Source organism: Branchiostoma belcheri, unplaced genomic scaffold (assembly GCF_001625305.1).
Source record: "Branchiostoma belcheri isolate BF01 breed outbred unplaced genomic scaffold, Haploidv18h27 scaffold65, whole genome shotgun sequence".
Lineage (NCBI taxonomy): Eukaryota > Metazoa > Chordata > Leptocardii > Amphioxiformes > Branchiostomatidae > Branchiostoma > Branchiostoma belcheri.
Window position 1 is genome coordinate 563,045 of NW_017804298.1, and position 11,957 is coordinate 575,001.

Genomic DNA, 11,957 nt, shown 5'->3' on the forward strand with positions numbered 1-11,957 from the left:
GTCCACTTTTTGGTCCACTTTTTATGTGAAGGTCCAAGATTTTTCTTGAAAAGATGGACTGGAATCGTAGAAAAACTGCTCCCCTTGTCATTGAATAAAAATTTATCTCTGATTTTTTTCTTGGAAATCCTCTCAAAAATGCACGAAATGCCATTTTAGAAGGTTCATTTTTAAAAACCGGACCCCCCCCCTAGGAACGCATAATGTTTACCTTCGCATATGGTCTGCCCTGTTAATTCTTACTCAAACACATTCATATATATTGTCAGACAGAAGTATAAATCCCTCCTAGTATAAAATTGCAACATTATGTAACCCAACACCAGTTACCATGGTGAGAGACGTCAACAAATTAGGTTATTGGCCAGGTCAGAGGTCAGTGCTTAAACAGAAGAAGAGGAAACGTAGCTAAAACAATATGTTTTCCTTAGCTAGTCTAGTAAATCCCTCCTACTAGTACTATAAAATTGCATTATGTAACCCAACACTAGTTACCGTGGTGAGAGACAATCTGATTCAGGTCAGTGACCAAGTCAGAGGTCAGTGTTGGGAAGAAGAAGAAGAGGAAACTTAGCTAAAACAATATGTTTTCCTTAGCTAGTAAATCCCTCCTACTAGTACTATAAAATTGCATTATGTAACCCAACACCAGTTACCATGGTGAGAGACAGTCTGGTTCAGGTCATTGACCAAGCCAGAGGTCAGTGTTTGGAACGGAAGAAGAGAAGAAATACAGCAAAAACAGGATGTTTTCCGTCGGTAAACATAATGAACTTTCTTTTCTTACCACAAAGACCATGTACGCGAACCCAAATGCCGACGGGTAGACCAGGTGCATCAGGCGGTACTGCAGTCCACTGACGAAAACGTCAATCACGATAACAACTGAGTTCATGACGTTAAAGAGAATACTGTGGGGGTCTACGTTGCCTCCGGGCACTGCCCAGAAACCAATCGTGATGTACAACCCAATGGCGAAAGCCACATTGTACAAGACCCAGTACCCTTTGTGGTACAGCGAAAGTGCAGTGATCGGTTGACTCGTTTGGTGAGTTGCGTCGGTAGACCTCGTCGTGGTCCGCACGTCATTGTCGGGAAAACTCGGACGATCGTCGGACGATTTCGGGTAAGATCGGCCGCCGTACGAGTCGCGAAAACAAAGCCAGGCGCCTACGATGGAGTGCGCTGTGAGGATGATGTAGCCCAGGTCGGTAAGGTAGAAGAGAGTCCTGGCACTGATGCCGTACAGCGCTTTGGTAGTCGCGTAGGTGCAGATCTGGTACAGGCATATCACTGTACGGTAGACCAAGTACCACTTTGGGCTGCTGAACCACTGCAAGATTAGAACAACGGCGCTCAGGTTTAAGGTAAAAGGCAGATGCATGGAAGAATGAATAACCATTTCAACCTCCTATTAGATAACCCTATCTGTATCGGTATAGCCAGTACATGTATAAAAATAATAACCGCCCTTCGGCGTAACACACCAGCTTCTCAGGCACGCGGTGCGGCGACAGCTAGCTAAATCACACCGAACGACGTACACACACACACACACACACACACACACACACACACACACACACATACACATACACACGTATACTAACACACAGGAATGGGCACAGACACACATACACACATGCACACACACATATGTCCACAAAGATGCACACAGACACACATACACCCTTTCCTTTGGATATTTAAACGTTGAGATACACATAAGGCTAGAAATGACTTGGCAGATTTCAAGCGTGTCGCATGTTCACGCCGGTGTATAACATGTACAGGCGCCAGTGTCTGGTAAACAATGGAAACCCTGAAACATGACTACCCCAATGTTGTTCAAAGAAGGTGCGCCAGTAGCCTGCAGCTAGAGTTACTTAACGGCTTTGTTCGCCTTTACTCCATTACAAAGACGCCTTGCTCTGTTTTTTATATACACGTATGCAATTATGAGATCTATTTTTTTTCTGTTTTCGTACGGTTATCTTCTGCAACTTTAGAAAGAGATTCGAACGATTTTGATGTGGTTGAATTTTCAAGCTGGTTGTGGCAGACCCAACAGGTGACAAGGATCTAACTAATGTGTGGTCTTGAGGCGCAGTCGGTAGCGTGTTCGGCTCACAAGACCGCGAGTTCGAATCCTGCCCATGTCACCGATCATGTGCCCTTGGGAAAGGCACTTAACACGATGAGTACCTAGCTTCCGTTAGAGACGTCCATTGAATAGGACGTTAAATGGAGGTCCCGTGTTTGGGGAGAGCCACACCCCACCCACCGCACTTATCGAAAAGAGTAGGGGACCTTCCTGGCTCAAACCTTACAGTCCGGTCTTACGCAGCTTGTACATGTACGTACACGTACAAAACTGGTGTGTTACGCCTAAAGGCGGTTTGCGAAACAAACGAACTCTAAGGCAGCGTCTTCCGTAACATGTAAACAAGACAACTAAGTGTCGTGCGATGTATACACGACTACACCAAGAATACCCACAGTTTGCGATCGTAGCACAACCATAATCAGGGTCTTACCGGGCTTCTGGTAAAGTCGTGGGGCTCTCCGTGATCCAGACGCATCAACTTGAGTTGGAATTCCTTCCGAAGTCCCTGGGAATCCATTTTGTCTCGTCCCCCTCCGATAAGTGTACCCAGACGTGCACTAGAGCGTGGGCCTTACATGTGACCTGACCTGCGGCCGTCTCTATGCAACACCTGAGCTGACGTCACTAAACGTTCCATCGAATGCGCCGTAGTAACCGTAGAATTGGAATCAACTTTCCATAGAATATTGGCCACCAACCACAGGCGTGAAACAGAATACTGCTGGGGCCATAACTGTCAGCAAGCAGTGCCCAATATGCAATCGTGATGTACACCCCAATGCCAAAAGCCACATTGTACAAGACCCAGTACCATTTGTAATACTGCGAAAGTGTGCGCGGTTGGCTTGTTTGGTGAATGGCATCGGTAGACCTCGTTGTCGAGAAACCCTCGTCAGGAAAAGTCGGATAAACCTCGGGTGATTTCGGGAAACATCGGCTTCCGTACAAGTCCAGGAAGCACAGCCAAGCGCCGACGATTGAATGCGCTGTGAGGATGATGTAACCCAGCTCGGTAAGGTAGATCAGAGACTTGGCACTGATGCCGTACAGCGCTTTGGTAGTCGCGTAGGTGCAGATCTGGTATAGGCATATCACCGCACGGTACACCAGGAAGTGTATTGGCCTCCTGAACCACTGCAAGATCAGAACAACGGCGCTTAGGTTAGGTAAAAGCCAGATACATGGAAGAATGAAAAACCCTTTCAACCTAGATAACCCTATCTGTATCTACCAGTACATGTATAAAAAAAATAACCGCCCTTCGGTGTGACACACAGCTTCTCAGGCACGCGGCGCGGCGACAGCTAGCTAAATCAGACCAATACACAAACATGAACACACACACATGTACATTTTCCTTCGGATATTTAAACTTTGAGATATACATAAGGATAGAAATGACTTGGCAGATTATGTTGAACTTCACGCCGGTGTATCATGTACAAGTGCCAGTGTCTGGTAAACAATGTGAAGCCTGAAACTTAAGTACCCCAATGTTGTTCAAAGAAGGTACGTCAGTAACCTGCAGCTCTTTATCAAAATGGGTGAAAAGGTAGAGTTACTTACGGTCTTTGTTCGCCTTTACACCATTACAAAGACGCCTTGCTCTTTTTTTCATATACATGTATGCAATCTAGTTTTTTCTCTTTTCGTGCGGTTATCTTCTGCAACTTTACAAAGTTGTACGATTTTGATGCTGTTGAATTTTTAAGCTGGCTGCGGAAGACCCAAACAGTGACAAGGATCCAAGTCAACGTCTTTCTAACATGTAAACAAGACAACTAAAATGTCATGCGACACATGCCCGACTACATACGATCGTACTACAACCATAACCAGGGTCTTACCGGGCTTCTGGTAAAGTCGTGGCGCTCTCTGTGATCCAGACCAAACGACTTGAGCCGAAATTCCTGCCGAAGCCGCCCCCGGAAATCCATTTTGTCTCGTCCCCCTCCGATACTGTGCCCAGACGTGCACTAGAACGTGAGTGTAACATGTGACCTGACCTGGGGCCGTCTCTATGCAACACCTGAGCTGACGTCACTAAGGCCCCCATTCCACTTAGTGGCGCTCTCACTGCGCTCCTCTGTGCGTTCTATGTGCTCTCTCTGCGACCTGGAATTGTTCGGAGCGCGGAGAGAGCGCCGTGAGAGTGCCGAGGTCACGTTTTTGTATCTAAATTAATGTTGGGGCCTTTACGCGCTCTCATGGCGCTCGCTTCACGCTCTTGCGGCGCTCTCTTCGCTCTCTCACGGCGCTCATCGTTGCATCGCCGTTCTCGGCGCTCTCATGGCGATGGTATGTCCGTATGACCTGTTCCTTACCATCGCTGGGGTGACGGCGCTCATGGCGCTCTCATCGCGCTCCCATCGCGACCTTGGCGCTCTTTCCGCGCTTTGGCCAATTTCAGGTCGCAGAGAGAGCGCCGTCTAAGTGGAATGGGGGTGTAAGCATACATGGCCCGACAAGAACATAAAACAGATAGTGCTTCACGTTCATTGTGACAAATCAGTGCAAAGAGATCTTGAAAATACAAAACACATACAGCAATTGATTATGTTGATGTAAGTCTTGGAAATTTAATCAAAGTTTAGCTCTTAATCTTAATCTAAGTCTTGTCGCTTCGCGTACCATGAAACTGGTATTCTATCAGTTCTAAAATTTCGACGTTTCAAAGTTTCTAAGTTTAAGTTGTATGGATTTAAGCCTCGCAAAATTGAACTTCAGTGATAAAGTAGGTAGTACACTTGGAACCTCTAGTTGCTGACCGGTATTCGATGGAACGTTGATTCGAATTCTACGGTTGCTACGGCACATTCGATGGAACGTTAATTGACTGTAGCGGTCTTTGACCTTGTGTTTGTCCTTGTTTGCCTTGGGTCAAGGCATGTTTATTTTGCCATGTTATACTTGGCACGTGCTGCAGTTCAACCGGTGTAGATTGTTGCTTGGGTTTCTGGGTTTTGGTCTGTTATTCCTTATTACAAGAACGTCCTTGCTTATTACGAGTTACTGGTGTAACAATATGAGACAGTCTGAATTTTTTTTACAATAACGCACAGTCTAATGCCACTTAGAGGTTAATAGTGTTGATGTACAGTTGTGGAGTTGCAGATGAGAGCTTTGTTAGAGTTGAGGCTCTGAGATTTGCTGTTTCCTTTTCGTCTTTTCTATCCACTGAAAAGTTGTTATGGCATTTTCCACGAGACAGTCCTTCAAATGGTAACTACAACACACTTTTCAATTCCACCACTTATAAAAAACCTACTTTAGTAGTCACGCTAATTAAAATCGTACAGAAAAAAAGAGACACGTTGAAGAGGTTTCAGGCACGTTTTGAGTTAAAACTTTTGGTTCAACACAAACAAGTTCTCTCACCAAGAGCTTTCGACCAGTCACTCTGGTCTTCCTCAGTAGACTGACCCAGTAAAGCTTGTCACGTGGCTTCTTTGAAGTGTGACGTCGACACTGTGTCAAAGGTATCTCGTAGACTATGTCGGCCACCGTCGCGGTTGCTTCACTGGGTCAGTCTACTGAGGAAGACCAGAGTGACTGGTCGAAAGCTCTAGGTGAGAGAAAATTTTTTGTGTTGGACCAACTCTGAACATGTAACTACCAACAGAGATGAACTTTCATGATAGATTTTATGCACGTTCTTCCGTTCGGTGCTGTTCCATTCGAACACTGATGGATGCGCTGCGCATGCGTCCTTTTACGAGACCTGACAACATCTCGCGAGCAAGCGCGAGACCGAATAGGATCACGTGACACAGCGGGATGGCCACCAAGACGCTGCCAGCGGCGACACCGGCGGCGAGAGCCGGGTTTCCTCCGTAATCTATGACCGGGTAGATCCAGGGTCTGTCGAAGAAGTCGGTACCGCCCCCCGCCCAGTAGATCACCTGTGTGAGAAAGAACTTGTAAATATTGCATGTCAAACAAGGTGGAAGACGAAACATATTTTATTTCAAACTGCCCCTTCTACATTTGTACTAGCCTCCATAGCATGCAAAAAACTGGGGGGTTTGGTGGTCTTCATGGTCTTTGGGAGCTTTCATGTGCTATTTTCTTATTGCATATAGACAGCATAGCCTGCCTGGCTACTCTTCTACGATCACGAAAGAAAGGACCTGTTTTGTTTTTCCATCCCATCCTAAAAATAAGTTCTCCACGTGTGCAGACAAAAGGAAACTACTCTCCTCTTAACATCACAAAACCCACACATTATAGAAAATGTGGGATCATTAAAATTCGTCTTCCACTGTCTCGGTAAAAGAAGTCCAACCCAATAACTTACAGTTTAGTGTTTAGTAGTTAGAGTAGTCACATACTATATTGTTATTCAACAAAATTGTCCATACTTTATTTTCATGCTACATGTACCTGCAATTAGCCTACGGGTAAGAACTTGCAATGGTCTACTGAGGAAGACCAGAGTGACTGGTCGAAAGCTCTAGGTGAGATAATTTTTTGTGTTGGACCAAAAGTTTTAACTTTACTTTAAACATGTAACTACCAACACAGATGAACTTTCATCTGAATTTGCAATAAACTTTGTTTCATTACCGTAAAGAGCATGTACGCAAACCCAAAGGCCGACGGGTAGACGAGGTGGAGCAGACGGTAGGGCAAACCGGTGACCAACACCTCAATCACGATAACAACTGTGTTGATGGCATGGAACAGAATACTGTAGGCACCTTCGTCATCCGCGAGCAGTGCCCAGAAAGCAATCGTGATGTACAACCCAGTGCTGAAAGCCACATTGTACAAGACCCAGTACCCTTTGTAGTACCAAGGGAGTGTGAGCGATTGGCTCGTCTGGTGTATGGCGTCGGTAGACCTCGTTGCCGAGAAGCCCTCGTCGGGAAAAGTCGGATGATCTTCGGCTGTTTTCGGGTGGTCTTCGGGTGATTTCGTGCAACATCGGCTGCCGAAGAAGTCGAGGAAGCAGAGAATGGCGCTGACGATGGAGTGCGCGGTAAGGATGATGTAACCCAGTTCGGTAAGGTAGATCAGCGATTTGGGGCTGATGCCGTACAGCGAGTGGGCTGTGGCATAGGTACAGATCTGGTACAGGCATATCACTGTACGGTAGACGACAAACGGTGCTGGGCTGGTGAACCACTGTAAGACCAAAACAGATATGTTAAGGACAGATTTAAAAGTTTTAAACATAGCCAGGACTCTTCCCAGAGGTTCAGCCATACCTATAATAGTTAGGACAGTGCATGCAGACGATATTAAAGAAAGGTAAATGTTTCAATTGATATGCAAAATGTCTCTGTACAGACAGCAACATTGCTATCAGAGATGGCAGACCTGACTCTCTCGCCCTCTGAGAGAGCATATAGAAATTGCACTGAAAACACATACACACACTCACACGCACACACACATACACTCACACACGCACATGTACACACGCAGACACACACACACACACACATGGAGGTCAGACATCCAGGTAAACAATACTCATAGGAATTCAAAGTCTACTACTGGATAGATTACAGAGATGTTATCCGGACGTTTCCAGTGAAATCCGCCACTCCTTTCAGTGTCACTTCCTTCAGATATTCACAAGTTCAAACATAACGCTAATGACTTGGCAGATTTCAAGCGTGTCGCCTGTTCACACCTTAGTATCATGTACAGGCGCCAGTGTCTGGTAAACAATGGTGCAATCAGCTAAAAGTCTGAAACACAAGTACCCACTGTTGTGCTTAACAAGGAAGGCATGTGTAGCCTGCAGCTCTTTATCAAATTGGGTTCAAGATACGGTTCTTTGTTCGCCTTTACAACATTGCAATGACGCCTTTCGCCTTTCTTTACATGTACATATTTACAATTATACTCCAGTTGTGCTGTTTTCGTACTGTTATCTTCTGTAACTTAACAAAGATGGGGGTCTTACGGTTTCGATGTCGTTGAATTTTCAAGCAGGGTGTGACATACCCAAACGCCCACACGAATCTAAGACAATAACGTTTCCCGTAACATGTAAGCAAGACAACTACATTTCGTACGGCCAAGGACGTTATTACGACTACCCCACGACTGCCTATAGTTTACGATCGTACTACAAACATAACCAGGTATTACCGGGCTTCTGGTAAAGTCGTGGCACTCTCCGTGATCCAGACCAAACGACTTGAGCCGAAATTCCTGCCGAAGCCGCCCCCGACAAGCCATTTTGTCTCGTCCCCCTCAAATACTGTACCGAGTCGTGCACTCTCAGTGAGCAATCACTCGTGCACTAGCTATATATAGAGCGTGACCTGGGGGCGTCTCTATGCAACACCTGAGCTGACGTCACTAAGCATGCATGGTCCGACAAGGACATAAAACACTGGCTGACCTTCATTGTGACAAATCAGTGCACGGAGATCTTCAAGATACAAAACGCACAAAGCAATTTGATTAACGTTGATACACGTCTTGGAAATTTCATCAAAATTTAGCTCTTAATCTTATGGTTTGAAAACTTAATTTAGTCTTGTTGCCTCGCGTACCACAAAACTCAAATTCTCTCTGTTCAAAGTTTGATTAATCTGTAAGAAATTAAACCTCGCAAAATTGCACTTAAGTGATAAAGTAGGCAGTACACTTGTAACCTGTGGTTGCTGGCCAGTATTCTATGGAACGTTGATTCCAATTCTACGGTTGCTACGGCAGATTCGATGGAACGTTTATTGATATCGATTGTAGCAATAACCACGCTCGCCTAGCGGTCTTTGACCTTATTTGCCAAGGGTCAAGGCATGTTTAGTATTTACCTTGCTAAACCAGTACTTGACACGCGCGACTGTTCAAATGGCGTAGATGGTTTCTTGGCTACAGAAAACGGCAAATTGTTTGGCTTCTAGATTTTGGACTGTTGAGTGTTGTGTTGTCGATATTTATTTGAACTTATTTATTATCTATTTGAGTTATTGGTGTAACCATATAGGACAGTGTTTGTGTTTATAACGCACAGTCCCACGCTTTTAAGTCTATACTGTCACTTGGATGTTGATAATGTTCATGTGCACTTGTGGTGTGCTGACACTAGTTGCAGATGAGAGGCCTGTCAGAGGTGAGGAGGATCTGAGATTCGCTGCTCCCTTTTCGTCTTTTCGATCCACTGCTTGAGTTGAGAGTCTTGGATATTCTGGTAAAAAGAAAACAACATTGTTCTAACAGTTACAACGAAACTACGATTTAGAAAAATCTTCCCACAACAGCGAAATCCAATGTTGAATAAGAAAAGGAAGGGCATAGAAATGGGGAAACATAAAACATTCCAATTAGCATTTATGATTCATGCAACAGTGTATCACCTGGCTTCATATTACAAGTTTGTATCTGACAAAAGTATATTGAGGAAGTGGATATTTACCTGTGAGAACTGGTGCCTGGGCGGACAGGGTGGAACAGGAGGGGTGAACACACTTGGGTCCGGTGCAGTGGTGATGACGTCTTCATACGTCATAGACTGCATGGTTATCGTCTTGTCTGGGAATTGGAGAAAAATAAATTAAACTTATTAAACACAAAAGTTGTTGAGGAAGAAATAATCAATTCAAACTGCATTGGGTTGATTGTTACTACTTTTTCTTGTCAGGGAAAATTCAAAACAAGTAGATTTTCGTTCTGGATACGCGTGGACCATCCATCCAGAACATACGCGTGGACTATCCAGAACCGTGCCTCTCAATGGTCCTGGATAAAACACAGTTCTGGATACATCAAAAGATACCTTCTCTCCAAATCCAAGCAAAAGTTGGGCCTCTGGTATCTACTAGTATTTTTACTCCAGCCAAGTAGGTGGCAAATGGTCACCGTCTGGCAAATGGAGAAAGCCTGGGCAATTTGATACTGTCTTTCGCCACCCTAAGATATGCTTGGAGATGATACTGTCTGGCCAATTTGATACTGTCTTTCGATGATACTGTCTTGCCAATTTGATACTGTCTTTCGATGATACTGTCTTGCCAATTTAATACTGTCTTTCGATGATACTGTCTTGCCAATTTGATACTGTGTTTCGATGATACTGTCTTGCCGATTTGATACTGTCTTTTTCCACCCTAGGATCTGCTTGGAGATTATACTGCCTGGCCAATTTGAAAGTGTTCGTGCAGCCACCAAAATAACTGTTTCGATGTTATACCAAAACCTACTAGTAGGTTCCAGGTGCGTGTGCAGCTCGCGTACAGGCAGACAGCCTACCCGGGTCACCTCCCTGTGAGTCGTCATGTTTCCCATCGTCTGGAACAGGAACGAGTCCACCAACAAACTGGAGTCTACCCCACCGTACACGTACGAGCCAAGGTGCTGGGCTTGTCCTGTGGGTAGATGGCAAAAACACTGCTACAAAACACTGACTAAAACGACAGATCTAAATATAAGATCTAACTTAAAAGTAACAGTGTATGATCAGAAGTGTGAGGTAACAAATGGAAAACATGTATGAAAATGTACAAAATGTATCCATAAGTAATACATTGTATGTAAGAAGCAACAAAAAAATTGTCTAAGAATTTGTGAAATGAAGTACTTTGTGTTCCAGTCTTCCCAACTATGAAACCATATGGAGATTGGCTCTACTGAACTTAAAATTGACGCTTTCTTTAAGTATTAAGTGTAAATGACAGGTAAAATATGGACCTACCTGGGATACAGTGTTGTTTCATCTCCCCTGTCAGTTTGGTTTTAAAGCAGTCCGTCCCCATGATTAGATAATGGGCACCCTGAAGTACAGAAATTGAAGAAAAATCACCATGAATTAATTTTAAAAGAGCTAATTATGAAAACATTACGTCGATTGGGTGACGCTACATATATTAACAGCCAATGAAAAAGCTTTCAGTGACGTTACAATGTCAGGTGACTATGACGTAATTCATGTCCGCCATATTGGTGGATCAAAGCATTTCTATGGATTAAGTCATTGTATGGGAAACATACAAAACACGTTGATTTTCCAACAGTAACAGTAATGCATGGGATTTACCAACGTATATTCAGAGAATTCAGAGAACATCAGGGTAAGAATACTTATAATTCCTACTTCAAAATCATTCAGAAAGTCGCCATCTTGGATCCATCCACCCCACCAACATGGCGGGTGTGACGTAACATACCAACCCATATACATGTAGAGGACAATCTGAAGACCTGTACATGTCGTTTCACTAGTCTCCAAGCAGATCCTAGGGTGGCAAAAGACAGTATCAAATTGGCCATGGGTGGCGTATTGGGCCCTCTCTGGCCAATGAATACTGCCTGGCCAATTTTATACTGTCTTTTTGCCACCCTAGGATCTGCTTGGAGATAATCGTTTATACACGCCATACCTCTGGATAGTCGTAGATCTGCTTATAATACTGTCGCACGCCTCCAGAGTCGGTTGTTTCCTCGATCGCCAGCTTCTTGCTGACGAAATCGTACGCCACACGCCGAGTTCCAGTGTAAGAGGACGTCCCTCCTATTGGTCCATAGCTCCAGCCAGTTTCTGATTCATGTAGGTCGTACTGGTTGGGGTAGCAGCAATGTTTTTGACCGTAACATACAGTTAGGAGTATGAAAAAGACGTGAATAGGTAACGTAAGGTGGCCCATCTTGCCTTGGACAGGTGTGTTTCTGTGTGTGCAGGTGTGTCACGGGACTGTGCGCTCGGACGGACTTTGGACTCGCTGTCCTTCGAGTACTGACCGTTGAACCACCGTATAATATTAGCCTCTACCAGGCTTTGGAAGGCGACTGGAAAGAGTAGAAATTGGCCAAATACTGAAATAGAGAGAGATAATATGCTAGAGGAGTTGGTCTGCTAGAGAGTACAGTTTGCCGCTTCCGGCCGAAGCCT

General features: G+C 44.7%; 3 protein-coding genes across 3 annotated transcripts in view; all 3 read right to left on the minus strand.

Moving 5' to 3' along the window:
* The window catches only part of LOC109483561, a 3,903-nt gene extending 1,107 nt beyond the window's left edge, over positions 1-2,796 (minus strand). Inside the window, exons 1-2 of the mRNA XM_019786600.1 lie at positions 2,538-2,796; positions 788-1,333 (exon numbers count right to left, since the gene is read on the minus strand). Coding sequence (XP_019642159.1) covers positions 788-1,333; positions 2,538-2,624 — 633 coding nt within the window. The 5' untranslated portion in view covers positions 2,625-2,796. The remainder of the gene's footprint in view (positions 1-787; positions 1,334-2,537) is intronic.
* A 2,918-nt stretch (positions 2,797-5,714) lies between these two features.
* Positions 5,715-8,474, minus strand: LOC109483506 (protein rolling stone-like). The gene is made up of 3 exons (XM_019786535.1): positions 8,469-8,474; positions 6,674-7,234; positions 5,715-6,009 (listed from the first exon to the last, which is right to left on the minus strand). Exons 1-3 carry the CDS (start codon positions 8,472-8,474, stop codon positions 5,752-5,754), a joined length of 825 nt encoding a protein of 274 aa, XP_019642094.1. The 3' UTR covers positions 5,715-5,751.
* A 593-nt stretch (positions 8,475-9,067) lies between these two features.
* On the minus strand, positions 9,068-11,712 carry LOC109483507. Its single transcript, XM_019786536.1, has 5 exons — positions 11,449-11,712; positions 10,764-10,842; positions 10,273-10,437; positions 9,489-9,604; positions 9,068-9,260 (listed from the first exon to the last, which is right to left on the minus strand). Exons 1-5 carry the CDS (start codon positions 11,710-11,712, stop codon positions 9,180-9,182), a joined length of 705 nt encoding a protein of 234 aa, XP_019642095.1. The 3' UTR covers positions 9,068-9,179.
* Between the last annotated feature and the right edge of the window lie 245 nt (positions 11,713-11,957).

Excerpts from the sequence above, each read along its gene's own strand:
- LOC109483506 (XM_019786535.1), bottom strand. Across the intron at positions 6,010-6,673 it reads TTGCGTACATGCTCTTTACG|GTGATCTACTGGGCGGGGGG; the intron begins GTAATGAAACAA and ends TTTCTCACACAG.
- LOC109483507 (XM_019786536.1), bottom strand. The coding sequence starts at position 11,712 with ATGGGCCACCTTACGTTACCTATTCACGTCTTTTTCATACTCCTAACT. Across the intron at positions 10,438-10,763 it reads GAAACAACACTGTATCCCAG|GACAAGCCCAGCACCTTGGC; the intron begins GTAGGTCCATAT and ends ATCTACCCACAG. Across the intron at positions 9,605-10,272 it reads CACGCACCTGGAACCTACTA|ACAAGACGATAACCATGCAG; the intron begins GTAGGTTTTGGT and ends TCCAATTCCCAG.